Source organism: Vigna unguiculata, chromosome 8 (genome assembly GCF_037176805.1).
Source record: "Vigna unguiculata cultivar grain cowpea cultivar isolate G323 ecotype 2 chromosome 8, ASM3717680v1, whole genome shotgun sequence".
NCBI classification, from domain to species: domain Eukaryota; kingdom Viridiplantae; phylum Streptophyta; class Magnoliopsida; order Fabales; family Fabaceae; genus Vigna; species Vigna unguiculata.
In genome coordinates, this window is record NC_140799.1 from 8,329,809 (window position 1) to 8,357,685 (window position 27,877).

Consider the following 27,877-nt stretch of genomic DNA (forward strand, 5'->3'; position numbering starts at 1 on the left):
TAAACACCCATTTGGTTCCAATAACTTGTTGATTTTGGTGTCGAGGAACTAGATCCCAAACTTCATTTCTTTGGAATTGGTTTAGCTCCTCTTGCATTGTAAAGTACCAACTCTCATCCTTGAATGCATCATCTATTGTCTTTGGCTCTATTTGGGATACAAATGCCACATTTAAACATAACTGACTGAGCTGCTTCCTTGTAGACACTCCTTTTGATATGTCTCATATCACATTGTCTAGTGACATGTCCTTTGGAGTAGTCCATACTTTTGACAGATCATTGAGTTTACTTTGTAGTTGACTATCTGTGGTTGTATCAACAGTTTTCTCTTCAATCTGAACATTTTGAGGCTTTTCTGCTAAATATCCCCCTGTCTCAAGAAATTCATCGCTTTTTCTAGGTTCATGCATGTTAGTATAGGTTTCCAAACATTCATCAAATGCAACATGTATTGATTCCTCAATAGTTAAAGTTCTTTTGTTGTACACCCTATATGCTTTGCTAGTAAGAGAGTAACCCAAGAATATACCTTCATCAGCCTTTGAATCAAATTTGCCAATGTTAGATTTTCCATTGTTTAATACAAAACATTTGCATCCAAAAATTTTCAAATGAGAGATAGTTGGTTTTCTTCCTTTAAAAAGTTCATAAGGTGTTAATTTCAAAATGGGTCTTATCAATACTCTATTTAGCACATAACATGCAATACTTACTGCATCAACCCAAAAATATTTTGGCAAATTATTTTCATTCAACATGGTTCTTGCCAATTCTTCCAAGGACCTATTTTTCCTTTCTACAACACCATTTTGCTGTGGTGTTCTAGGTGCAGAAAAATTGTGTGAGATCCCATTTTCTTCACAATATGTTTCAAAAATAGCATTTTGAAATTCACCTCCATGATCACTTCTAATGGATTTAATTCTTAAGTCTTTCTCATTTTGTATAACATTGGCAAATTTTTTAAAGACTTTGAATGTGTCATCTACTAGAACTAAAGCATAATAATTTCCCCTAATGCTCCTAGTTCTAGAAGGTCCAAACAAATCCATATGTATTAATTCTAATGGATTAGATGTAGAAACAATTTGCTTTGATTTGAAAGAAGTTTTGATTTGCTTGCCTTTTTAACATGCATCACATAGTCTATCTTGCTCAAACTTAATGTTAGGCAAACCATTTACCAATTTCTTTTTAGCTAGTTTGTTTAGATGTGCCATGTGAATGTGTGCAAGTCTTTTGTGCCAAACCCATGGATCATCTTTTTTAGCAAATAAGCAAAGAATGGATTTGAAATCAGAATTTTCAAAATCAACCATGTAGATATTTTGAATTCTTTTTCCAACAAATACTACTTCATTTGATGATGCACAACATATCAAACAATGATTTAATTCAAAAATAACCTTCAGCCCTTTATCACACAATTGACTTATACTAAGCAAGTTATGTTTCAGCCCTTCAACAAACAGTACATTTTCAATGACAGTGGAAGAAGAACTTGTTACCTTGCCTACACCTAGAATTTTACCTCTATTGTTATCACCATAGGTAACATGACCACTTGCTTTGTATGATATTTTGCTGAATTTCTTTGCATCACCTGTCATATGTCTTGAACAGCCACTATCCAAATACCACATTGATTCCTTGGCTCCAAGACTTATCTGCATAGTAGTTTAAAGAGATGATGCAGGTACCCAATTGAGTTTGGGTCCTTTCATGTTAGACAAAACATTTGAATTCTTGGCTATCCATTTATATTTACCTTTAGGAACACCATGCTTCTTAAAGTAACATTTATTCAATGTATGACCAGATTTGCAACAGTAAAAGCATACAATAGAAGATGGTTTACTCATATGTTAATGAATTTCCTTGATTCTAGTTGACTACCTAGTTGATTTTCGTGTTCTGCATATCCTATGCCTTCTCTGTTCAGTACACTTCTATGGGAACCTAGCATAGCATCTAGATAATTTCTTCCTAGAGTGAATCTAGTTAATGTACTCATTAGATATTTGATTCTCTCTAATTGTTTAGAGCAATTTTCACAATTAATCACACTTTTTTTGCAATTACAACTTTTATGCTTTTCAATATTTTCAAGCTCAGTTTTCAATTCTTCATTTTCTGTTTCAAGCTGTTTTAATCTATTTTCAAGCCACCTATTTTCACCTTTATGTCTGTTATTAGAGTATTGCAACTTTCTAGCCTCTTCATGCAACTCATTATATACATCAAGTAGTTGATAGAACCTAGTTTCATAGCTTTCATCAGTAGATTCAAGATCACTTACACTGCTGGCAAAGGATTTTGTATCAGCCATTAAACACATATTTGTTTCTTCTTCATTGCTTTCACTTGAATCACTAGAGGTGCTAGAGTCATTGTCCTCCCAAGCAATATATGTTTTCTTCACTCTCTTGGACTTTCTTGTGGCCTCACTCTTTTCCTCCAATTTCTTTTTGATCTTGAGAATTGGACACTCAGGTTTGATATGACCAGATTTGCCACACTCATAACATGTTGGAGTGTTAGATGATGACTCTTGCCTCTTGGAAGGGAATCTTCTATTTCCTGCCGCTGCAGATTTTGCATTTGATTTATTTTTGTACTTCAAAAATTTTGAAAAACGTTTTACCATCAGATTCAGGGTCTCAGAATCAGAATCTTCATCCTCATGATCTGCAGTTTCTTTATCCTTGTTGGCTTTGCTTCTGCCTTCAGTTTTTGCAGCAGCTTTTAATGCAATGCTTTGCTTTTTCTCTCCTTCCTCTTCCTCTTTTAAACGTCCAAGTTCCAATTCATGTTCTCTTAGTTTTCCAAAGAGGGTTGCCATACTCATTGTGGTGAGATCTCTTGATTCAGAAATTGCAGTGACCTTAGGCTGCCATGCTCTATTCAGACTTTTCAGTATTTTGATAGTCAGTTCTTCCTTTTCAAGGACCTTTCCCAATGGTATGAGATGATTCACAATATGAGTGAACCTTTTTTGCACATCATAGATTGTTTCTTCAACCTTCATCCTAAACCTTTCATACTCCTAAATTAATGTGTTCTTTCTAGCTCTCTTGACTTCATCTGTGCCTTCATGAGTTACCTCTAACACATCCCACATTTCTTTTGCGGATTGACAAATTGATACCCTGTAGAATTCATCCGATGTTAGTGCAGATGAGATTATATTCTTGGCTCTCACATCATAATGAGCACGTTTATTTTCATCAGGAGTCCAAGATAGGAAATCTTTAGGTATAATTTTCCTTCCTCAATTTTTGTAGGTATAAATGGACCATTAACAATAGCATCCCATACACCTTTATCAACTGATTCTAAAAAGATCTTCATTCTGATTTTCCAGAAGGGATAGTTATCTCCAGAAAATAAGGGTGGTCTGTTTATTGAAGCCCTTTAAGAAAAAGTCTGTGAAATATTGGCCATCTGTCAAGATCTAGTCGACTATAAATTTGACTAACCAGCTCTAGTGCCACTTGTTAGAATTGATGCTCCAATATTTCACAACCAAGAGGGGGGGGGTGAATTGGTATTAACAAATTTTGCCCAGTTTTAGCACTTTTGAAATTTTTTTGATAATAACCTTTGCTTTTGAATCAATTGAAATAGTATGGTTTGATGCTTAATGTATGGAACATTTATACTATGGCAAGATAAAGAGAGAAAGAGATAAAACACACAAAATTTTTATATTGGTTCGATTCTTAAAAATCTACGTACAATTCATCTAGCAAACCACAACTAGATATATTCACTATATCACAAGAATTTCAAGATTTACAAATACACTTGATAAATCTAAATTCTAAGAAAAAGGAACACAAATGCAAGGCATCCACACACTTGCACAACCACACAACAGCAAGGCTATCACACACTTGCTTTAGACAGAAAACAACAGAAACAAACAATTTCAAATTGTATCAAAACACAAGAACAAAGCCTACAAAATGGATCGAGTACACCTTTTCCAAGACTGAAATTTCTTCATCTTGCCAAGTCAAAATTGAATATGTCTTGATAGAAATCTTCAAGAGGACCTTCTAAGATAGCTCCAAGAACCTGTTTCGCACTTCTCTTTCTTTCTTCTGGTTTTTCAGATTTTCACCCAGAATGTGCAGAAACTGTTTTTATCTAATAGCTGCTATAAGGCACGAACCTAGTCGACTACATTAGTTGGCTAGTCGACTATCGGGAAGTGCAGAAACTATTTTTATATAACAACTGCTACAGACACGAACCTAGTCGACTACATTAGTTGGCTAGTCAACTATATTATGACAGAGTCCAACACCAAGTTCCAGGATATGCGTAGTTAACTATATTAGTAACCTAGTCAACTATTGGGGCAACAAATTGATATTTTCAGGATATCACATACATGTCAAATTAACAATGTAAATCTATTATGGGCATCATAAAAAACATAACACATTACACATGCATACATTTAATAGCAATACTAATGGTTATATTGATCGGATAAAAGCTCGTTTGGTTGCCAAAGGATATACATAGATTTTTGGTCTAGATTATGGGGACACCTTTTCTCCTGTGGCTAAAATAACTTTTGTTCGTCTCTTTTTGGCTATGACTGTTATTCATCATTGGCCTCTTCATCAACTACATATTAAAACTGCATTATTACATAGTGAATTGCAAGAAGAAGTTTATATGGAACAACCCCCTGGTTTTCTTGCTCGTGAGGTTCTCGTCTTGTTTGTGAGTTTCAACGATCTCTCTATGATTTGAAGCAATCTCCTCGAGCTTGGTTTGATCGTTTCAGTTCTGTCTTAATTCAATTTGGCATGACAAGGTGTGAGGCTGATCATTCTGTCTTCTACTTCCATTCCTCTTTAGGCAAGTGTCTTTACCTTGTTGTTTATGTTGATGACATTGTCATCACGAGTAATGATGAGCCTGGAATTCGATAACTCAAAGAACACCTTTCACAGTAATTTCATATTAAAGATTTGGGCCCTCTCAAATATTTCTTACATTGAAGTTGTTGAATCTGCTTTTGGAATTGTCATTGATCAACGTAAGTATGCCCTAAACATTCTTACTGAAACTACTATGCTTGACTATCGTCCTTGTGATACTCCTATGTATCCCAATATCAAGCTTCTTCCCGGTCAAGGGGAGCCACTAAAAGACCCAAAAAGATATCGTCGCCTGGTAGGCAAACTTAACTATCTCACCATCACTAGACTTGACATCACTTTTGCGGTTAGTGTGGTAAGCCAATTTCTAAATGCTCCTTGTGATAGCCATTGGGATGCTATGACACGTATTCTTCGATGCATAAAAAAAGACTCTAGGACAAAGATTATTATATGAAGACAAAGGCAATACTAAGATCACTTGTTACTCTAATGCGAATTTACCATCATATAGAAGATCCACTTTTGGGTACTGTGTTCTTATCGGAGGTAACCTCATCTCATGGAGGAGCAAGAAACAAAATATAATTGTCATATCTAGTGCAAAAGCAGAATATCGTGCTATGATAGCAACCACTTGTGAGCTTACGTGGCTTAGGCAACTACTACTACAACTAAAAATAGGGGACATCCATGAAACAAAGCTTATTTTTGACAATCAAGATGCACTTCACATTGCATCAAACCCGATCTTCCATGAAAGAACCAAACACATTGAAATTGATTGCCACTTTGTTAGAGAAAAAAGTGCTCTTTGGAGAAATCACTACTGATTTTGTCAACTCTAACAATCAACTGGATGACGTATTCACCAAGTTCCTTAGAAGCCCTCAGATTGAGTATATTTGTAACAAGTTTGGTGCATATGACATATATGCTCCAGCTTGAAGGGGGTGTTTGAATATAATCAGCGGTTACAGAATTCTAGAAAATCAACCGTTACAAAATCTCGTAAATCAGGATGATTAATTCCGTATTATTATGTATCTTTATTAAATTCTATTCAATAATATAAATTCCTATTGTGTGCATTCCATTAGACACACAATACATTCAAACCATACACAATATTATTATTTTCGTCGATATTATTATATCATGGCATCCTTACGTTATTTCTCATTTGTTGCGAGATTTTATGAATATCTTGTCCTCTTTGAACTAAATAAGTAGCATTGTCTCTATTCTGTCCACCGATATTATTGTTTATATGAAGATCTAAATTAATATTATCCTTTTGATTAATGGCAAAATCTTCTCCTATTCATATCATTAGAGTCTTCTGATAGTTAAAACTACCATTTCACTAGTAAGTTTAAAACTATTGTCATTTTTTGTTTTGTCCTTTTGTCAAGTCTTTAAGGTACGACACTGATTTTATTATTTTAAAATATATTAAAAAAATTTAATATATTAATATCACTGTACGTTGAAAGCTTGTCATTTACCATATCATAAATACAATGATCCATTCCATTTGTTGTTTAAAATTTTTATTATATTATTGGGAACACATTCAATGACCCTTTTTCAGGAAAAATCAAGTAATGTAATTCAACCTATAAAACCTAAATCCTAAACTCTAAACTTTAAACATTTAAAAATTAAATTTTCTCCAAAATCACTAAATTTGTCCCCTATATTATTCAATATACTTGTATTAAATCCCCTTCTATATTTATATTAAAAGCACATAAAAAAAACCTCTACCCATATACCTCCCCTTCGAGTAACAAAACTTCTTGAATATCCTATTTGTGGATTTATAAAAAAATTTCCCCATAATCCTAAATTTGATAGATTGGGTAATGTTTATAAATTTGGATTTTGTGTAGTTTGGCATTGAGGCATACCTTGGATATATTCATAGAAGATCCATCGATTCAATTTATTTGTTTTGAAGTCCTTACCTTTTTGTAAGGTTGACTGTGATTGGAGCAATGTTTTCCATTGTTGTGATCACATTTGGATCAACATGTGTTATTACAAAATACCACAATAGATTGACTTTGCCTTGTCGATATTGTTGTACCAAAATTCCCAATTTATTTTTGGTAAAAAGTAAATTTATAAAAATATCTCAATCAAAAGAATGATGATTGTAAATTCTTTTTAGACAAACAATCTTTGTTAGTTTCAACTTGATAGCAATTTAAGAATCAAAATTGATATTTATTATTATCAAAATACGATTTTAATTACCATAAGAATTAAAATTGATACTTATTATCAAAACTTCATCTTGACCAAAAAGATAAAAATAGAATTTAATAATCTTTTGTTAATCTGAAGAATATTGGAAATAAAATGTAAGTAAAGTTGCTTGAATTATATATGACGTAAAAGAAACTTGCAGAATTATTAGTTAGATGAAACCAAATAGTTGAAAATGGTTATCAAAGATTAAAATGAATAGGACATGAAAATTTGAGAATGCAGATAAGGCACAAACGCAGAATGAACCAACGGGGATAATTTGAGAATGCAGATAAGGCAAATGCTTTTGAATGATTGAACAACAATAATGTAAAACTAAAAATAAACATAAATTAAAATTGCAAAAGAATAAAATGAGAACTATTTTTTCATTAGTCATAACATAGCTATTACAAAGTTACAATGTTTATGAAATAAATCTCACACCAAAATCATCCACACTTACCCAATTTATGAAATTTTCTTATTGTTTCTTGTTTTGATCTATTAAACTATTCCAAGAAAGAGGGAAAATATATGGAAATCAAAAAATTGCCTCAACTCAAAAGCAAGAGATGTAATCTGTGAACTATAATTTGTAAACCACAAGTTTCAAAGCAATATATTAAAACTCTTCTCGTTACAACAACAGTAAGGAAACCAACTGCGAAGTTGTTTTCAAGTCTCTTGGGTATACAGTCCGATTTTAAAATTGAGTATCCTAACAAAAGAAAAGGAAAAAATATATCAAAATTCTAAAATTGCCAAGAAAGCCATGTACTTTATGTATTATAATTTATAAATTGCATTTTTTCAAAGTAATATCTCAAAACTCTTCCTGTTACAACATCAATAAGGAAACAAACTGCAAAGTTGTTTACCTTAACAGTTGGACCTTGACATGAAACAAAGGGCAAGACATGTCATTCAAATAGTCCATCACCAAAAGAGGCTTCTCATTTAACTAGCTTTCTTCACCTGAAATAGCCCGGGCAGCTACTTCCTCAATCTCAGGGGTCGCTTTTACAGGATTATCGCTTGAGATTGAGCTGTCAGAAGCACCAGCTTTTTGGACTTCTTCGCCATCATCTGCTTTTGGAGAACCAGTATTTGGGATAGATGTATGTTCTTCCGAATGCTTTGGTTTGTTCAAGGCGTGACAGTGTGGGCAGTAATAGGTAATGAATGGGAAATCCTCCTTCCGAGAAAGACCTGAAAAGAAATCGGAAGATAAAAACACATTTTATAATTCAAAAATGAAAATTAGCGATTACTTTGTATTGTGTGATCGTGTGTCAGTGCATGTGTATGAAAATCCTAGAACATTAAAGGCAGTGGACTTACCATTATGCATATGGCAATTACCACATATGAGTGCATAAGATTGCGTTGGATCTTCACCAACAAGCAATGCTGCAATTCGAGCAATCCATCCTCCATCATTCATTGCTGAACTTTGAGGATGATGTTCAACAACTACAAGCTCATTTTGCTCAGGAGTTTGAGTTTGATTAATTTTCCCAGAACCAACTAATTGTTCATCAGAATAATTTGTTGGCTTTGTCCCTGGACTAGTGGATCTAGAGTTCACTTGCTTGCGATTTCGAAGACCACTTGACTGCACAACTTCAACATCCTTGGTCTTCCCAGTTGGAGCAGCAGAAGATTCATCCTCCACATACACGTTCAAACCAGAATCTGAACCCAACTTAGATGCTAAAACAGTTGCAGCGGCTGCTTTTGCTGCTGGATCCGTGTCATATCTCTGTGGATCACAAGAGCCAAGTATAATACACAAGAATATTAAATTATTTGCAAACACATACATCAAGTTGACTTTTAATAATACACTTGAAAGCACAGGAACATATACTAAAGAAACTAGTCGTGTTTAATTGGTCATAGCACATGCAATTTGTTTACTTCCCCAAGGCAAAAAGTTCTTAATGTTAACAAATAACATAATGGACGCGACCAAATTCAAAGTGATTGTTTATTATGTAAAAAAGTTTATCTATTTTTACAGATAATGGGATACGGCCTGAGTATAAAGAGGCTTGGCTCTTATACAATCAATTTTTTCCCAGTTGCATGAGCAACAAGATAGCGTGATGCTAGCCGATTATATGTTTGCTGTCAAGCAAAATATAATCTGACAATACTACCGGACAAAAAAAAAACACCCTTGGCTCTAATAGAATATATGATTCAATTACCTAATGCAAAGTATTTATTAATTATGTGTTACTTTTTGAAATAACTGTCCTACTTATGCAATTTGGTGATTGTCTTATCTTTCAAACTAGTTTATTTTGGGATTTTTTTGTCTGATTAGGTTTATATTATGTTTGGGTTGTAAAAAGCCTTTATTTTAGGCGCCATATTTCTTGAAGGCTCATCTGATACTAATTGTGTGGCGGTGATGGCATTGGCACGTTGGTTTCAGCAGCAGTTGGTCACGCTAGTGCAAGAACTTTTTTTTTTATTAGGTCATATCAAGTGCTGCGGCTATGATTATGACTTGTAACAGGTTCAATTTGTTTGACTGAATTTGACCATACTATGAAGTGTGGTGTGTGAACACCAAGTAAAAGATAGTATTTACTTAAGCACTAAAGATCTACTACATTGTATGCACCAATTAAAGCATGAAAGAAAACAATCCCAGTATATTGTCTGCTCTGATTGACAAGGAACAAAGGTAATATTGAAACCTATGTACTAATAATTGCTTTAAAAAATTACCTGAATGAGTTGTTGAGTAATGTAATAATTTGTCTTCTCTTTGAGCTCATCAATTTTCGCTTTCCTTTCAGCTCTAAGCCTTTCAAGAATTTTCTGGTCCTTGCGATCACCTATAAAATCACACTTTTCTATTTAAAATTAAACTAATATTATTTGCACTTGGCATTTCAAACTCTAAAAACTAGCTTCAGGTTCAAAAACTCTACCATTAAATTGAAATCTAATGTTACAAATTAAATGACTATGGTTATCAGTGGTAGCCTTTACAACTTATGAATGATGGTACTAAATGTATAATAAACGCTGCTCCATGTTCACCTTTTTTTCTGCACAGAATTTCATTTCCGGTATTTGTACAAAGATTGCTTATAATCTTGGGGACCTTCTACTTCTACTTAATGTAAACATATGTTAAGATCAAGCATTTTTTTATCAGCACTTGCTGCAAAACTATAGGAGCAATTATTTTTTATAAAAAGCATTCATTCATCTGAGTACTTAAATATAGACTTTTTCACTCACTTAGAGGTTGTTAATAAAAGTGATGGAGTGAAAACCCTTCCAACTATAAACCATATATGGAAGACTCGAACAATGATGAGCACAAATTTGAAAAAAAAAATCGGTACACTAAATTAAGGTTCTACTGGCCCTAGAAGTCAGCGGCAAATTCAGTAGAACAGATAAATAAATGGTGCTAAAATTTCCAAAAAACTACATGCAAAAGAATGAGATATATATGAGTTTGGAACTCACACATCCTTGTGAAGCTGACAAATGTTGAATATGTAGCAGTTGACAAGGCAGGCAAAAGAAACATTGGCAACACTCGAATTGCCCGCATTTTCCAATTCATATCCATTGATCTTGTAGTCATAATAGCATAACCTACAGCAATGACCTGAAAGTTGAAAACGATTTTAAGTAAAATCCATTTAATTTTACACCCTCAGAAAGATAAGAATAATGTTAGTGGAGAAATTTAAAAAATTGAGGCTATTCCCCGTTGTCATTCTATATAGAAGATAGAGACATTATCACACACCTCGTATCTATTCCATTTTCATTTCCTTTCAATAATCTATGGCATAATCCAAACTACTCTACACTAACACTCCAAAAATGGTTCTACTTTCTTATCCAAACAAAATCTAAACTAACTTCTAAAAGACGTGTAAGCACCCAAGAATTTGGAGAATCAAACCCTTTAATACTATCTGCAAGTATTCCTTTTCGAGACACCAATAACTCAAATACCAATTGAAAAACACCAAAAAACTCGGAGAACCCACTTTGAAAAGTTAGCTATTAAGGGATGAGAACTTAAATACCACACAGAGAATCTCATCTTACTGAATGTGGAACTTAGGCATCTCATAATACCCAAGTACCTACCAAGACCATTTCCAAAATACAGATCACTTTTTTTTAACCCCGATTCAGCCAAAATCATCCCATAATCTCATCCAATCCACCAATTGTCCACAAAAAAAAAAAAAAAAAAAAACAAACTAAAACACCAACAACCTTAAAACTCATCAAACGAATAAATTCACGACTTAAATCTTTCCAAAAAAAAAAAATTAAAAGAAAAAAAGTTGTTATTTTCTTCAAAAAACGAAAATAAGCCCATGCTTAATTCATTCACATATCCAAGGATTTAAATTCTCCACTCTTTCAAAAACGCAATTGCAGGCAATATTTTTCCCAACGTCAAGGTCTTTGAAGTTCCAAAATCATATCACAACCGCAATAGCAGCCACAATTGCAGCCGCGAATTCTCGCAATGCCAAAGTTTCCTCTCCAAAATCTCCACAACATCAATAATGTCCGAAGCCTCCAAAACCATATCTCAACAACAATTCCAACCATGTCAATCATCAGAGACTCTACAACAACAATTCAAAATCTCACATCTATATATCTACTATTTCTACTCTCCCCACAGTAGCCAAGCAAGTTCAGAGCAAAACGAAGAATTACCTCAAACAGAATTGAAAATAAAATAAGCTGGCGAGAGGTTCGCCTCCAAGAGCGAGATCTGTTGCTCATTCTCACAACGACAGCGTTTTCTTCTTTGGTGATATACTGAAGCCTCTTCTCGAAATCGTCGTTGTTGGACCTGAACATCGCGTGCCAAATTCTCGAAATAAACCCCTTCTTCTTCTTCTTCTCTTCCTTCGTCTTCTCTCCATTGTTCTCGATATTCTCCTTCACCGCACCACTTTCTTTCTTCTCAGCTTTCTCATCCCCCATCACTCTCAGCGCTTCGTTCGAATCAGTCGCCAGAAGAACAACAGAAGAGAATGAAGATGGAAGATGGAAGATGGTGTTCGATCTGAAAGGGTTCTAGAATGTTCGGCAGTTGAGATCTTGCGCGCGTAAGAGGGTGAGGGTGGAGTTGTGTAGTGGGGGAGAGGAAGAAGAAGGAGAAGGCAGAGAGGGTTATTCAAATTTTTGGGGTTTTGGTTTTTCGATAACGTTGCTGGTGCACGCGATGCCACGCGCGTTGGAGTTCACGCTCCGCGAATGGTTTTATGACACTTATGATGTAGTTGGGACTTACCACTACCAGTCAACCGTTAATTACTGTATGTTATACCTTACTATTAGTGTTATGGAAAAGTTAAAAAAAATATAGATTTAAAATTTTAAAAGTTTTAAAATTTATAATTATCTATATATTAAAACTATTTCAATAAATTATAATTTCTTTTTTGTATTTAAGAAAAAAAAATCGTGTAATGAATGAGTCCAAAACGGTGCGATGTGATGTCAAATCATGTGGCGTGTTAAAATAGAGATTAAAATAGAGAGTACCGATCAAAGTAGGTTGACTTTGGAGGAATTTTATATAATTATTATTTTCTTAAAATTAAATTAACTTGCTATAGAATATGTTAAATGATAAAGTGGAGAAGTTTCTTGTATAATTTAAGGAAATAGTAAACATACACTTTGATTTCAACTATTAATAAAATAATAATGTTTTTTTATTAGCTATTGTTACAAAAACGCATTGTTGCTTCTCTTTCGTGGGAGGTGAAATATTTTGTAAGAAAATAAAAAACTAAAATAAAAAAAGAGAGAAGAATGAAGATCAATGAGAAAAGGAAAATAAGAGGAAGAGTATAAAAATGTATTTCATTTAGTACCAGTCTGAGTTTTTTTATTTTTATTTTTATGTTCTTTCTTTAATAAAACTTCATGACACAGCTTCATCACATTTTTGGAAAATGTATGCAAAGTTTGGTTTGATTCACCTCATTCCTTTCTTCTTGTTAATAATTTCTCTGACTAATGATCACTTTTCTTCTTATATTGATATTTATTTTCGTTGTTTTATTAATATTTAATCCGGTTTTGTGGAATTTATTTTTTTATTTTCAATTCTAATTATGGGATTAGATTATTTTAAATAATGTCAATCCGTAACATACCTACAAATCATTTGTGAAAATACTTCAATAATGTGCAAGCTTAAAATAATTTTATGTTTTCGGGTGGATGGAGGGTTGGAATTACCAATCTTTATTTATACAATCGTAAGATGTTATTTTTTAAAGAAACTAGAATAAATAAGGGTTAAGTATGTTTTTAATCCCTAAACTTTGATCCAAAATTGAAATTCGTTTCTTGCCGAAATTTTGATAAATTTTGGTCCTAAACTTTAAAAATGAATGAATATAGTCCTTTTAACCCAATTTTGTTAACTATTTTTTAGGTTTCGAACGCATTTCTCAGTAAATATTGAGCCGAGAATGTGTCAAACGGCGTAAACAACTCTTATATTAACATGAAACACATTCGACATGTTAAAAAAAGTCAACATAATTGGGTTAAAAGGATTATATTCATTCATTTTTAAAGTTTAGGACCAAAATTTATTAAAGTTTCAACCAGAGACGAATTCCAATTTTTGGCCAAAGTTCAGGGATTAAAAATATACTTAACCCACTAAATAACTTAAAAAGTTTATGTGATTTAAGTACCAAGTATGAGTAACCTAAATATTACAAGAAAAGTTGGTAGTACTATTAAAATCATTCGGGTAATCACAGAAATTCATTGTTAGAACAAAATTATTTTTATTTACAAACCGTTAAAAATCTATCGGTAAAATACTCGTTGATAAATAAAATTACAAATAATGAAAATTTGTCGATAATTATCTGTCGGTATTTATCGATGATTTTTTTTCATCGATAAAATTCATTGGTAAATATCATGATTTGGTTTTCTTCTTTTTTTTCTCCATTTCTTCTTTTTTTTCTTCCTATTTTTCTTCTTCCTCATGGTCCTCCCTTGTGGTCGCCATTGTCACCGTTCTTGTGTTTGTTGCTATCATTGCATTCGTTACCACCATCATTTGACTCCTCCTCCTCCTCCTTTGTCACCAATCTCACTGCCATCATTGTCGTCATCGCCTTCTCTTCTCCCTCTTTCTCCTCATTATTTTTTCTTCTTCCTTTCTTGTTCTCATCCATCTCCATTTAATTTATAAAAAATATATTATCAGATTTGGCGGTAAAATTGATGTCCATTTTACTGACGAAATTCCTGACAAATTTTTAAAAACACAATTACTTAAAAAATTACTAACAAATTTTCAAAAAAACAAATCAATTATCAACAAATTTACCAACGAATTTTCAAAAACTTCATGAGTTAAATATGTTTTGATTCTTTAACTTTCAGTGAAAATTGGAATTAGTCTCTCTTTAAAACATTGGATCTTGAAACTTTGGATCAATTTAGTCTCCTCTTTTTAGAAATGCGTGAATTTAGTTCATTTAACAAATTTTTGTAAAATTTATTTGACGTTTCAAAGGCGTTTCCCAACTAACATAGAAGTGAAAATTTGTCAAACGGTATAAACAACTCAAATGCTATTATGAAACACATTTGAAATGTCAAATAAACTTAAAAAAATAACTAAAATGATTAAATTCACGCATTTATAAAGCTAAGGAACTAAATTGAACCAAAATTTTGAAAATGAACTAATTCCCATTTTCATTGAAAGTTAAGGAACCAAAACATATTTAACTCAAAAATTCATTACCAATTGATTTTATCACAATATCGTCAAAGCTAAGACATGAACTTTAACACCCATTTTCCAAAAGATAATATGTTATGATATAATAACTTATTATTAGATTCTATTGTATCTTAAAGATATTATTAAATAATTCTTAATTATCTAAAGATATTATGATTAAATACCTCATGATATAAGAAGTGATTATCGAATATTGTAACATCCCTAAGGAATATTACTTAAAAATAAATAATAAAAGTATGAAATTATATCAAAAGTCGCATTCGTAATAATCCCAACGCGGAAAAATTTAAATTTTATTAAAAAGCGCGCCAGAACTCATAACTTAAACGATAAAGTGTTACAAGTTCCCAAAATACGTGTTCATAAATAAAAGCATAAATAATACATGTGAGAAAAATCCTAACTCTAATCCCAAAGCTAGCCCTCACTCCGTCGCCAGGACATCCTCAGCACCACCTGTATCAACATTTGCTCCCGTGTAACGAATTACACGATCATCGCCATACACAAACAAAAAGGGTGAGCTGAGAAAAATAAAATAACAGGTATATATAATACAAGATAAACATATACCCATCTTATTCATCCTACATAGTTCTTGGCCAAGACCTTAACCTCAAGGCTTTACAGCCTCCAAATCACACAAATGGTTAGTCTTGGACTCGGGAAATATGATGCTTACACGAACCTGCCCGCTCGTGGTCCTGCCTCTACGAACCTCCCCGCTCGTAGTCCTGCTCTACCGACCTGCCCGCCCGTAGTCCAACACATGTGATTCACCAGCCCCGTACCTCCCCGCACGTGGCATCTCTCAACTGTGAGCACGAAACATACGAACCTACCTTGCTCGTATCCTCACGTGAGAGTAACTGGATATGAACCTCCCCGTTCATATCATCACATGTTAACCACCATCCATGAACCTATCCGCTCATGACACAACATCTCCCGATCCAAGTGTAGCATCATTGTCAATTAAAATCAACGCACATAAGTCATAACCTGCAGCGAAATTGCCTGGCGTAGTACCCAGCGCTGCTAGGCGGCACAAGCCCAGATCGCCTGGCGCCAGCGCCCTTCTAGTGCCACTGTATTTCAACCACCGCCTGGCGGGCATACCCTTGCCGCCAAGCGCCACGCGATGCAGATCTCCTCCCTGCTGTCCCTATCGCCTGACGCACTTACTCGAGCCGCCAGGCGCTATGTCAGTAGCGAAAAGCTGCTGGTTTAGGCACTCTATACCATCTGATTTATACCCCAAGCATTCTAATTTTTCGATGCACCCTCTCTTAATGGTAGTCAAATCCAATTATGACATTACAGTGGTTCAATTACTTACAACCTATACCCACCAAATTTCCCCATTTCCCGCGAGGTATGACTATCAATATCCTTACCAATCCTCTAAGACATAAGTGGCTCATACACTTTTCACTAGTTACTAGTTTATCATCATCACACGCATCATTAAGATATACCATTTCACATTCTTTAACACTCTGTACACTGGTGTTTCTTTCCTTTAATTTTTCTTACCAATTACACATTCTTATCTCAAGGCATCCAGGTTCTCAACATTTCCTAGTTCATATCCTACACATTTACACCTCATACTTACAAGTTAGCATTCCAGCCTAATATACTTAGTAAAAACTCAATTTTAATTCTCCTATTGTCTCCACTACAAGGACATTAAGTACCCGTGTCTCTTCCATTTTCCTCGACCTAAACTTCTATTCCAACTCACTCCCAACCTCTTCCCTCGCAACCAACCAAAACCAACACAACATCTTGTGCCACTGTCCTTGTCATCGCCTGGCGGCAAGCTGAGTACCGCTAGGCGGTACACCAGAACCCAGAAAAATCCCAGGCTATTATACCCGCGACCCACTCAAGACGTTCAAGACACAATTCAGTTATCAAATTCAATACCAGGCAATAATTCGCTCATGGTTTACTAACCCAATTTCCGTTGACAATATATCCTCTAATTCGTACCAACTATGAACCATAGCAATTCAATTTGGATTCTACCCCCTTCTAACACCCCAACTCTAACCATGCTAATTCTGAAAAATATTTCCAAAGAACCAACAACCCCCAATTCTCACAATTTCGTACTATTAACACATAGCATCAATACAAGATCACAATCAAATGTTTCACTGACCCCTGCGCACAGAACAAATCAAAGGAAATTCGCGAATAGCTTCGCGTCGCCTGGCAGAAATTCATCGTCGCCAGGCGGTTCATACCAAAACAAGAACAATGCTTACCACTGATGTGCCGCCTGGCGGTAGGGATTGAACCACCAGGCAGTTTCTGGGAAAAACCCAGAAATCTCAATCAAACAGTACCGAAAATGGATGAAAGGCTTACAATTCCAATCAAACAACATACAGTATGGTTTTCTCGACTAAAAACACGAAAAGACAACTCCCCTTACCTGGAATTCCTTTCTAAACCACGAATTCTTGATGTAGCTCCAATCCAAAAGCTTTCTTAACCCTCTCTTGCACATCCAATATGTTTTCCAGCCTCTCCACCCCTTTACAATCAATTTTTCCCTTCTGCAAACCTAGTATTCGACCCTTGCACGCAATTGCAGTACTCTTTGCCTCTCCAACTAGCCTTTTCTCTCTCACTTACTACCCAATTAAGTGTGCTCAATGCTAAAAACGAAAATACCTTAAGTATTCTTGTTAATGACTACTCATGAACCATTATTGAATGGTTTCTAACCCATTAGACTGCCTTTATATGCAGCTAGGGTTTCTACGTCCCTTCAATACCATGCAACCAAAAATTTGCCAAAAAGAAAATTAGTTTTGTTCTTAGTAAGGATTGAACCCACAACAAATCAATTAACAATTAAAGTACATAACCAACTCAACCAATTCATATGTCATGGTAACTCCTAAAATTTTAGGAATTTATCAACCCACCACGCATTCAATATTTCATTAAACAAAAAGGCATAAATTAAATAACATTCAAGTGGCGCACATAGAACTCGAACCCAAGTCCTCACACACAATAAAGTACTCTCAAGTACTCTTGACCACTTAAGCTAGTACTTTTCCACGTCATAGTTCCACACATTAATTACTTTAAATGTTTCCATTACCCGCCATAATTAAATAATTATTTAAATAACTATTTAATTTTCTCGGATCTTACAAATATCTTCAAGATATAAAATTTGATTATCTTCGAGTAATAAAATCTTTTTAATATACCTATATACTTACCTCTTGAGAAGCTTAGAAATACAACTTCCTACCAAATGAAGTACTCAATTCATATTCTCTACACTTAATTATCATTGTACAATCATTATTTTCTTACCGACTTAAGCATTAAAAAGTTTTTTAGGCAAAGTATGAGGTTCTCAAGACCCGAGTTGTATCTCTTGGTGAGAAAACTATTGCGCTCTAAAGAGAAATAGGGGAAGATCCACCTAGTCAATGTAGTGAGATGTCTTATAAGGATAAAACCATGAAGGAGTTACGAATTTTAAAGCAGACAATACTTCAGATGTGATAACTGACCCTAACAATGTTATCTTGACAGACTTGGGATTCAAACATTGACACCGTTTGTGGGGAGTCGATATCCAATAATCTCACATCATTTAGAAGTCAAAACTAAGATAAGTTTAAATACGCTTTCTTCCTTCAACCCTTTAAGGCACCTTTTGAGGAAAAACAATGATGGAACTCTAGTCTCTGATGTGGACAATATCTCATATGCGATATGATTGACCCTAACGATATTTTCTCAACGAACTTGAAGTTAGAACACATGGTATTTGAATTAGAATTACTATCAATTGAATTCTCTTCATTTCCCAAATAGTTTGTTTGAATGAAGTAATTGAAATATCTTAGAATTCAAATTTATTGTTTGAAAAAAGCAATTTTAATTTTTCATTTAAGGTAAAAATTTATTTTAAAAATATTTAGATAACTCAATTTTACCCTTTAGCCCGAGTTGAATTAGCTCAACCTTCAACCTAGGACAACTTGACTAGATATTTGTCCTGAGACAACTCATCTTGACCTTTGACCCAAGTCAACTCATCTCGACTTTCGACTTAACTGACTCATCCTAATCCTTAGTACAAGTCGACTTGTTGACTTTCCACGCAAACCAACTTAACTCGACCTTCAATTTAGTTCAAAACCACTCAACCTACAATCCAAATGGACTATTCTTGACCTTGACTCAATTGCTTGTCTCGACTTTCAACTTGTGTCGAGCTTTGACCCATGTTGACTCATGTTGACCTTCGACCATAATTAACTTGAGTCGCATTTATCCTAAGACGAATCAACTCAATCTTTCGTCCATGCTAAATTGGCTCGACCTTCAACCACAATTGATTTGACTTATCATTCATCACAAGATGAATTACTCAACCTTTTGACTTGCACCAAATCAACTTCTACAACCTACATTAAATTGACTCGACCATTGACCTAGTCAACTCTTCTCAACTTATGATCCATGCTTATCAATCTAGAACTTCGAGATAGATTGAATTGGCTCAATTTTATCTTTGGACCAACCCAACTTAACCTAAAAAGGACTAAAACTTCAAATGTTTTATATTTTTAAGGTATTTGAAATTATTCTATTTTATGCATTTGAAATACCTTCCAAATATTTTTAAATTTCAATTTTTATTTATTTATTTTATCCAAACAAATCACTTTAGTGTAAAAGTTTTAAAATTATCTAAATAGACGAATTATCCTTTTAAATTATCTCAAATATGAATTATTTTGAAATTGCCTACATCAATATGCATGTGTTCAATTATTTGAAATGTACATCCACTTTGTCGTTAGACAAGTGATGGATGTTAATGGAAATAGTTTGAGTGTGAACCATTCATGATATAAGCATGATAGTAACCACCCCTATACTAATTTCAAATGGTAGTCTGCATTCATGTGTTGTGGTAGTAACCACCCCTATACTAATTTTCTACTCGTAACTATTACATTGGAGTTTAAATATAGTCTAGAAGTTTTTCCAAAAAGGATAGGGTCAAATGCAAAAAGAGTAATGCCATATTCTATTTGGACAAACTTCCAAAGCAAATTCGAACAATTTAATCTGTAGATAAAGTATATGATAGCTTTAAACACAATTTCTTCTACCGTGACACGTTTGATTTTAAAATAATTCTAACTGAAACACACTTCCGCTTTAATAATGGAACAAGTTAAACAAATAAAAACAACCACCTCACAAATTTTCACGTCACTTCATATACACTATGTAATCAAATTCAACTATACATAACAAGACAACTCGGCCTTTCACCCAAAATTCAAAGAAGGAAATTATGTTAAATAGAAGACAAGAGATAAAAGGTTCAGAGGAAAGCTCGATTGGTCGTAACAGACATATAGATAAGAAGAATAAGAAAGGATATCTAATGGTGGTACTTTTGTCCTTTTAAAATTGTCCAAGACCTACAAATCAAATATTGATGTTAGCGACATAGAACTAATAGTCTCATGAATATGATCAATTCATTTGGATAATTATGAAGACCTAGTGCTACAACTTTAGTCTATAGCATTAAAAAAATTATAATACAATATTGAGAGATTAAAGGATAGATACCTGTAAAGCTGTTCCATGAGTACAAGTAATGCTATTTGGTGATTTAAGACTAGTGAAGATAACTTGATTGATAAGTTAGCCCGTTCCTTCATTTTTCTTCCATGACCATAGGGACCACCGATACAAAAAGATATCCGTGAAGCACCCTGTAAGAAAGCAGAAATTAATGAAATATATTTTTTATTTAACATTAAATTTTACTCAAAGGTATCTTTTATTAAAAAGAACAAACTAACTATAACATGAATGGAAATCACAAGAGAATGTACATAGACGCCATGCACACAAACATATAAGACAGATTTGGCTTGAAAAAGAAATCCAAAAAACGCAGTAAACTGGAAAAGTAACAACACTGAAAGTAGTGATACTACTTTTGAGAAGCATTTTGCATTACAGGACTAGAAATCACACTTCAGGAGTTCAAAACTGAGAAGCCATTTTGGCCAGAGATATGACGGTTTTTCACAAGTAACAGGACAAAATTCAAAGTATAAAGCTTTTGTGACCTGCAAGTTTACAACAAAAAATCAGGATTTGATAAATCTGGTGGTTATTAAAATGTTTTAGTGAGAAGTCAATTCACTATAAACTAAGATCATGAAAGAAATTCACCAAAATGATTGATATAAGGACTACCAAGAGTGATAAATATGAACAGTATTATTTCAATATAACAATAAACAGAACTGAGGTATTCAATGTCGATGTAGACAGATGGTCTGTTAAATGATTGATAATTTATAATGCTTTATTTCACCATAGTGCCAGGCAGCATACTCAATCAAGCCCATAATTGAACAAATTTCAATGTAAAGGAAGAGATCAATTACAAAATGTTCTTACAGTATTTCCTGCATCACCCACCAACTCTGCCATTTGCTCAGATCCTATGTCTCGCCCACGTTCATCCAACATCACAACCTATACGTGCAGGTACATAACCGATAAAACCAAATTAGGAGAAGAAAAAAGAGATTCTTTCTGATAAAACAAAGATCTAAAATTCTGAAACTGGCACGCTCTAGCATGTTGGGTTTAAATGAAGTCTGATGACATGATCACTTTTCAGAAGCTCTCTCGGAAAGCTAGTTATAGTAGGCTATATTTTTTAAAAATAAGTTAGACCAAACATGCCCTATATGATGAAAACTATGAGTTGCAAATAAAGTGGGTTTTGAGTTTCAAGCAAGAATTTAACGTAGACACTGCTACAGTGTTCGCAGAAATTTGAACCATGTCAATCTGGGCAATTAAAACATGACATAAATCTTTATGGACAGAATGATGGAGTGGATTAAGTTCAAAGTGAGTGTAGTAGTCAGTGCGGTACAAAATATTCCTGGGAAGAAAAGGAACCCAATTTTAGCTCCAATACAATGGGTAAGTACATTAAGACTGTTAGCAACCAAAACATGATACAAAATTGGCACTAATGTTTATTTGTATAGGCCCAATTAGACACCACAAGACAACTAGAGCTTAAGAGAGCATAGAAACACAACAAAATCACGTTACGAAGCTTTGGCAAGGATAAAACAAGGCTTCAAATAGAGATCATATCTGTTTGCCTTCAGGAAAGTGTGGTAAAGAAGGAGAAAAATTCAAACAATGCAGAGAAACAACAGAACAAATTGAAGCATCACTATAACTTAGTTTAAATATGTATTTAGTCCCTAAAATTGTGATTTTTTTTTTTCTAATTTTAAAGACTATAATTATATCTAACAATTATAAGATATAACTTTGTAAGCATGCACCAAGCAACATAATTCATTTCTAAACGCCAATGCAGATCTTTATTGCACTAACTGTCTCATTTCAACAAAACAGCATACTTAAAAGTACAAATAAGGACAACAAAATTTTCACTACTGTAATTTAAATTCATGCATGTTGAAGACTATACCCAATCATCAGACCTTATAAGGTTCATCACTGCCTCCTCTTCAGCATCAACCTGAGCCCTTTGGTCACTATAAGGCAAACAAATGATCCACCCTTTCTATTAGACAACACAACAAAAATTCCTCTGTACAACTATTTGTAACTAAAACTGACAGGTACCATCTAGCATACAGCACTCACACATTCACAATACTAATTTGGAACTCATATTCTTCACCCAAAGCATGACAAAAATGAAATTGTGCTCAAACAAAACTAACTCAGTGAACTGAACTTACCTCGCATTTCGAGGATTTGGCCGAATTTGAACATCCTCGACACTGCAATAGTACTTGAGCTTATCAACATACTCATCAACCATGAGTTGGAGTCCAGGTGATCGCTTCTTCCCCACTGATAATATACGTATAGGAAGTGCTCTCTGCACAAACTCAATTTGTAAATTCAAAATTAAAAAGTAGATATACCCACATTTTTTTTTGGTTTTCCTTAAATTACTAGAACTAAGAGAGACTCTAGTACTACTAAAAAACACACCAATGAGAAAATGAAGTTGTCGACGCAGCCTCACCTAGAGAGTTACTATACAAGTCTAAATGACAAGTTCACAAAAGAAAGAGAACAACAAAAAACTCTCCCACTTTATAATGAAATATATATATATATATATATATATATATATATATATATATATATATATATATATATATATAAACAAGTGACAAGCATATTGGAATCTTAACAAAATGATAACAGAGATAACAAAACACTGTTAAGATCCCCACACAATATGGGAATGTATATTAAGCAATCCCATCTTGGAACGAAGAGCGTGGAACATGGTACTATGGTAGGAAGGAGCAAGAGCTTTCCAAAGATGCCAGCAAGGTGCATGGATGAGGATACTGGAAAGAGCATCTATCTCCGTTGACATAGGTTTAAGCCAGTAATCACTTTTTCCAGCCTCAACATAAGAAGTAGGCTAAGGAACAATAGAAATAGAAGATATGAAGTGAATAAAAAAAGGTGAAAGATGTTCATAACAAAGATAATCTTGAATGGGATGGCAAATACCTAGATGAACATTGGTTGAAGTCAATATGAGAGTACAGTGATCTTGTAGTGTGAAGATGACAGTCTGTGATGAGTAGAGCGATGAAGAATAGAAGGATTAGCAAATTGAGGAGTAAGAAAACGATTAAGAGAAGTGGTAAATAAAGGTAGTGTAGTGAGCTCAGGAGATGTAGCAACAATGGATATTATAAGATCAAGATTAAAAGAAGACAAAGATGGTGCTCAATAATAAATCTGAGAGAGAGGAAGAAAAAAATGGAAAATGATCTCTGTAAAAAGTTACATTTCGGGAAATGGAAAAGGTACGAGTATGCAGATATAAGTAAGATAGCCTTTAGTATGATCAAGTTCGATAGAATGAGAACTGATGATGGCGATATGACATGGACAACCACAAACTCTAAGTAGAGTAAGATCACGTGAATGAGCTTGCAATATCGGAAAAGGAGAGCCGTTGTGAAAATGTGGTGTAGGAATGCAGTTAATGATATAAGTTGCATGTAATTAAGCAAAATTCCAAAAACAATGTGGTAGATTAGAATGAAATAGAAGAGTACAAGTGACATTAAGTAAATACTAATGTTTACTTTCTATAATGTCATTTTGTTGGAGAGTTTCAGCACAAGATATTTGATGAATAATCCCCTTTTGAATGAAAAAATCATGCATGAGAAATTATTTGCCATTGGCATTCGTATGATTTTAACATGTCTATCAAATTAGTTTTCCACATGGTTGATAAAACCAGTAATATGAGTATGAGTTTCACTTTTATTATGCATCAGTTAAGCCCAAGTGTAGCATGTGTGATCATCAACAATAGTAAGAAAAACCTTTTACGAAAAAACAATAGTGGGAAAAATGATGTCCTTGCATGAGGAAAAGGCAACTCGTGTTGTTTAGCATAGTGACATGTATTGCGCACAAATTTTTTATTATTGTTGCAGAATGTGCATTTGTTCACTAGAAACATACCCAAGACGACAATGCCATAAATAAATAGGAATCACATCACACGTGCGATGTATGATAGTAGAGTTAATGTTGTGAAGGGAAAAACTATTAAGAAAAAGTTTGTATAAGACAACAAGCAGCAGTGAATGTGAGTTGGTAGGGGGTAGAAGAAACAAACTTAGATATAGAAATTAAATTGAAAGTAAAAGAAGGAATGTAAAGAACATTTGTGAGTTAAAAAAGAGAAGAAAATTCAACACCGCCGGAATGTGTTGTTGGCCAGTGGGTAGTTTAACAATGATAGGATCAATTTGATGAAAAGAATGGAAAAATAGAGAAAGATACATGATTTGTTGCCCCTAAATCAAGGATCCATGGTTATGTGTGTTGTGAGTAGTGCATGAGATGATCTTGTTACCTGACACGTGAGGAATGGGGAGAAGAAGTGGAAATGATATGAGCAACATTCCATGTTGTGTTTATGTCAGTCGGTTGTTGGATTAAAGTTAATAAAGCTTGACATTGTTGAGGAGAGAAGTGAATTGGGGGGCCTCATTGGTAATATTTTGTTCAGTTTAGAAAACCTTCATATCAATAGTTATGGCAGCAGTGATAGAAGTAGATTTGGATAGCCATGTCTAGGAGGACATCCATGTTTGATAGAAGACACCTATAGTGCGACCACTCCTACCACTGTGAGTGCAAGTTTTCCCTCGAACATAGTTTTGTTTGGTTTTTTGGAGTAATTTGTACCAAGAAAATCATGTTTTCGATAACATGTGGCCTCTGTATGTCTAAGACATCCATAGAAGGTGCAAGATAAACTTGTGCTGGCATCATTGATGAAAATAGAACGTGATTTTGAAATGACAGTAGCAAAAAAAATCTCCATTTACAAACAACTATCTCTCTTGTTGAGCAACATGTGAAAATATTTTAGTAATGGGAGGTAAGGGATCCATCAAGAGAACATGTGATTGAACATTACTATATTGGTCATTAAGACCTCTTAAAAATTGCATGGCTTGATTTTCCAATTTTCTCTGTGCAATGACATTCGCAACTTTGCAGGTACATGCATGTGCAAACAGGATTTAGATGAAAATTTTCCAACTCATCCCATATGATATGAAGCTTCGTAAAGTAGTCCGTCATCGACAAATCACCCTATTTAATCGAAGATGCTTCTAATTGTACATAAAAAATATGAAGTAAATCTTCTTGTGAATAGAGGGTTTTAAGATCAAGCCAAATGTCTTCAGTCGTATGAATGCTCAGAATAATCGCAGTAGAAACAGAGTGAACTATCCATGATATCACCATTTTCTTATACCTTTCCAAGCATTGTACATTGCATTAGTTGGCAAAGGTAGAGGACCAACCCAATTGATGAACTTCAGTTTATTCTTAGCACTTAATGATGTCGTCATAAATATGCTCCACGGATGATAATTTGATGAATTGAGTACATGAAAAACAAGAGTAGTTGTTGGGTTTTCATTTGGGTGTGATATAGAAAGCTGCGGACATCAAGTTCACCACTCATTTTGAGGAGAAGCTAGATGAAAAACGAGTGCTCAACAAACCTCTTCAAAAAGAGCTCTAGTAGCATCATAAAAGAATAAGCACAGAGAAGAGAAAGAGAGAGAGTGAGAGAGAGAGAGAGAGAGAGAGAGAACAACAAAATTATCCCACGTTATTATGAGAGACAGATATGTGTATATACAAGAAAGTTACGTAAAAACATGACAGACACAAATGGGGTGACAAGTTTAATGGAATCGTAACAAAAAGATAATAGAAGATAATCAAATATTGTTAAGACAACTGGTTTTATCTAGTTCCCAAAACATAACTAGTCCCCAGGCCCAAGGAAATGTCCCCGAGGAAGATTGCCCACCAAGCAGGATTTTAGTGACATTAGGGGAAAACAAACCTATGTAGATGGGAAGCATGAGTTAACTTTGAACCTTTCACCATTTGTGGCAATATACATTAGAGATAAAAAGATAAACCCTCCACGAGTCTTTTAGCACTGTTTTCACAAGCTAATAAACCATCAATTTATTTCCTCAATTATTATCACTCCTCTCCTAAATACTCCTTGATTAATTAAAGTATTTAAATAGTCCATAAAGCCCTGGATATCCATCAATTAAAGCCCTAAGTTAACACGTTGTTCTAACACTGGGGAATTAATTTTAAGATTTTTTTTAATAATTGGAGACACATAATTTCTAATACATTAGGAGCACACTGATATAATTTTATTAGTTAGAACCTTTAAGGACTATTTAGGAGAGAGTATTATGTTTGAAGAACTAACTTGAGAGTTTATCCCTTCACAAACAATAAATTAAAGGACAAAAGCGTAAGTGCAAGAGGCACACAATTATTGATATTAAAGAACGTGAACAGAGAAAAGGGAGGGGAAAACTGAAATTGAACACAAAACTTTTATTAACTGATCTCACTAATTGAATGTTATGTACAAAAGGTACATATTGACACATATGTCTAAGAAGCTGTTATAAACTGGCAGCTGAGAAAATAAAATATACAGCATGTTTGACAAATTATACAAGTTGATAGTAGTTGACTATAGTTGGCTATAGTATATAAACTAACATTCTCTAATCAAATTTAGAGTTTCACTTCCCTAATGTATATTCATATTTAATAATTAATGAATTTCTTTATTAAGTAGATTAACAATGTAAAACTCTAAAAGTTATGAGAAAATAAAAAACTTTGCTAAGTTTGTCCCAAAATAATCCAAGGTAAACCCTAACCGTTTTTTTACTTTTTTTGATAGCACAAAATTGTTTTGCAATTACTATCCATCGATGGTCGTATTGAAAGTAAAGCAGTTAGGTTTAGGAAATTGAAGCGAGAATTGTGAGGGAGAGATAGTTCGTACCACTGATTGGCCTTCGTACTTGCATTTTCTACCTGAAAATTTTGCACGTAAGTTAAAACTGTGAGAAAAAATGCGATGAAGAAGTGCGGGAGTTAATGAAAAAACCTTGAGGAAAACTGGAAGTGGTTGAATTGAAAGTAACGCAGAGGTGCAGAGCCATGGCCACAACGAAGAGAAACACAAAATGGCGGAAACTGGAAAAAAAATGGACGAGTCTGGAGAGGTTGAGAGAAGAGAAACAATGTGAGAAAAATCGATGGGAGGGAGAAAGGAGACGGAATAAAACTATTTTTTTAAGGGTTAAATATGTTTTTGGTCCCTTCACTTTTAGTGAATTTTGGAATTAGTCCATTTTGAAACTTTGGACTAATTTAGTCCTTCATCTTTCGGAATACTTGGATTTAGTCCT

The 27,877-nt window shown here is 34.0% G+C and overlaps 2 protein-coding genes and 1 pseudogene across 3 annotated transcripts; all 3 read right to left on the reverse strand.

The window, feature by feature from the left end:
• Positions 1-223: 223 nt before the first annotated feature.
• LOC146884098 (uncharacterized) lies at positions 224-6,914 on the reverse strand (annotated as a pseudogene).
• An 840-nt stretch (positions 6,915-7,754) lies between these two features.
• Positions 7,755-12,358, reverse strand: LOC114195393 (uncharacterized protein At2g24330-like). 2 transcript variants are annotated; one of them, XR_003606478.2, is made up of 6 exons: positions 11,888-12,358; positions 10,661-10,805; positions 9,905-10,014; positions 8,504-8,924; positions 8,041-8,371; positions 7,755-7,880 (listed from the first exon to the last, which is right to left on the reverse strand). XR_003606478.2 is itself a non-coding variant. In XM_028085846.2 (5 exons), the coding sequence occupies exons 1-5, from the start codon at positions 12,158-12,160 to the stop codon at positions 8,124-8,126; spliced, it is 1,197 nt and encodes a 398-aa protein (XP_027941647.1). In that variant the 5' UTR covers positions 12,161-12,358; the 3' UTR covers positions 7,755-8,123. The 2 variants fall into 2 exon arrangements, 1 of the variants encoding a protein (XP_027941647.1); XM_028085846.2 differs by having other exon boundaries at positions 7,755-8,371.
• Positions 12,359-20,228: 7,870 nt separating this feature from the next.
• LOC114193716 (methyltransferase) lies at positions 20,229-27,777 on the reverse strand. Its single transcript, XM_028083617.2, has 7 exons — positions 27,574-27,777; positions 27,469-27,500; positions 22,799-22,941; positions 22,522-22,588; positions 21,459-21,536; positions 20,613-20,758; positions 20,229-20,458 (listed from the first exon to the last, which is right to left on the reverse strand). The coding sequence occupies exons 1-7, from the start codon at positions 27,626-27,628 to the stop codon at positions 20,419-20,421; spliced, it is 561 nt and encodes a 186-aa protein (XP_027939418.1). The 5' UTR covers positions 27,629-27,777; the 3' UTR covers positions 20,229-20,418.
• Positions 27,778-27,877: the final 100 nt, after the last annotated feature.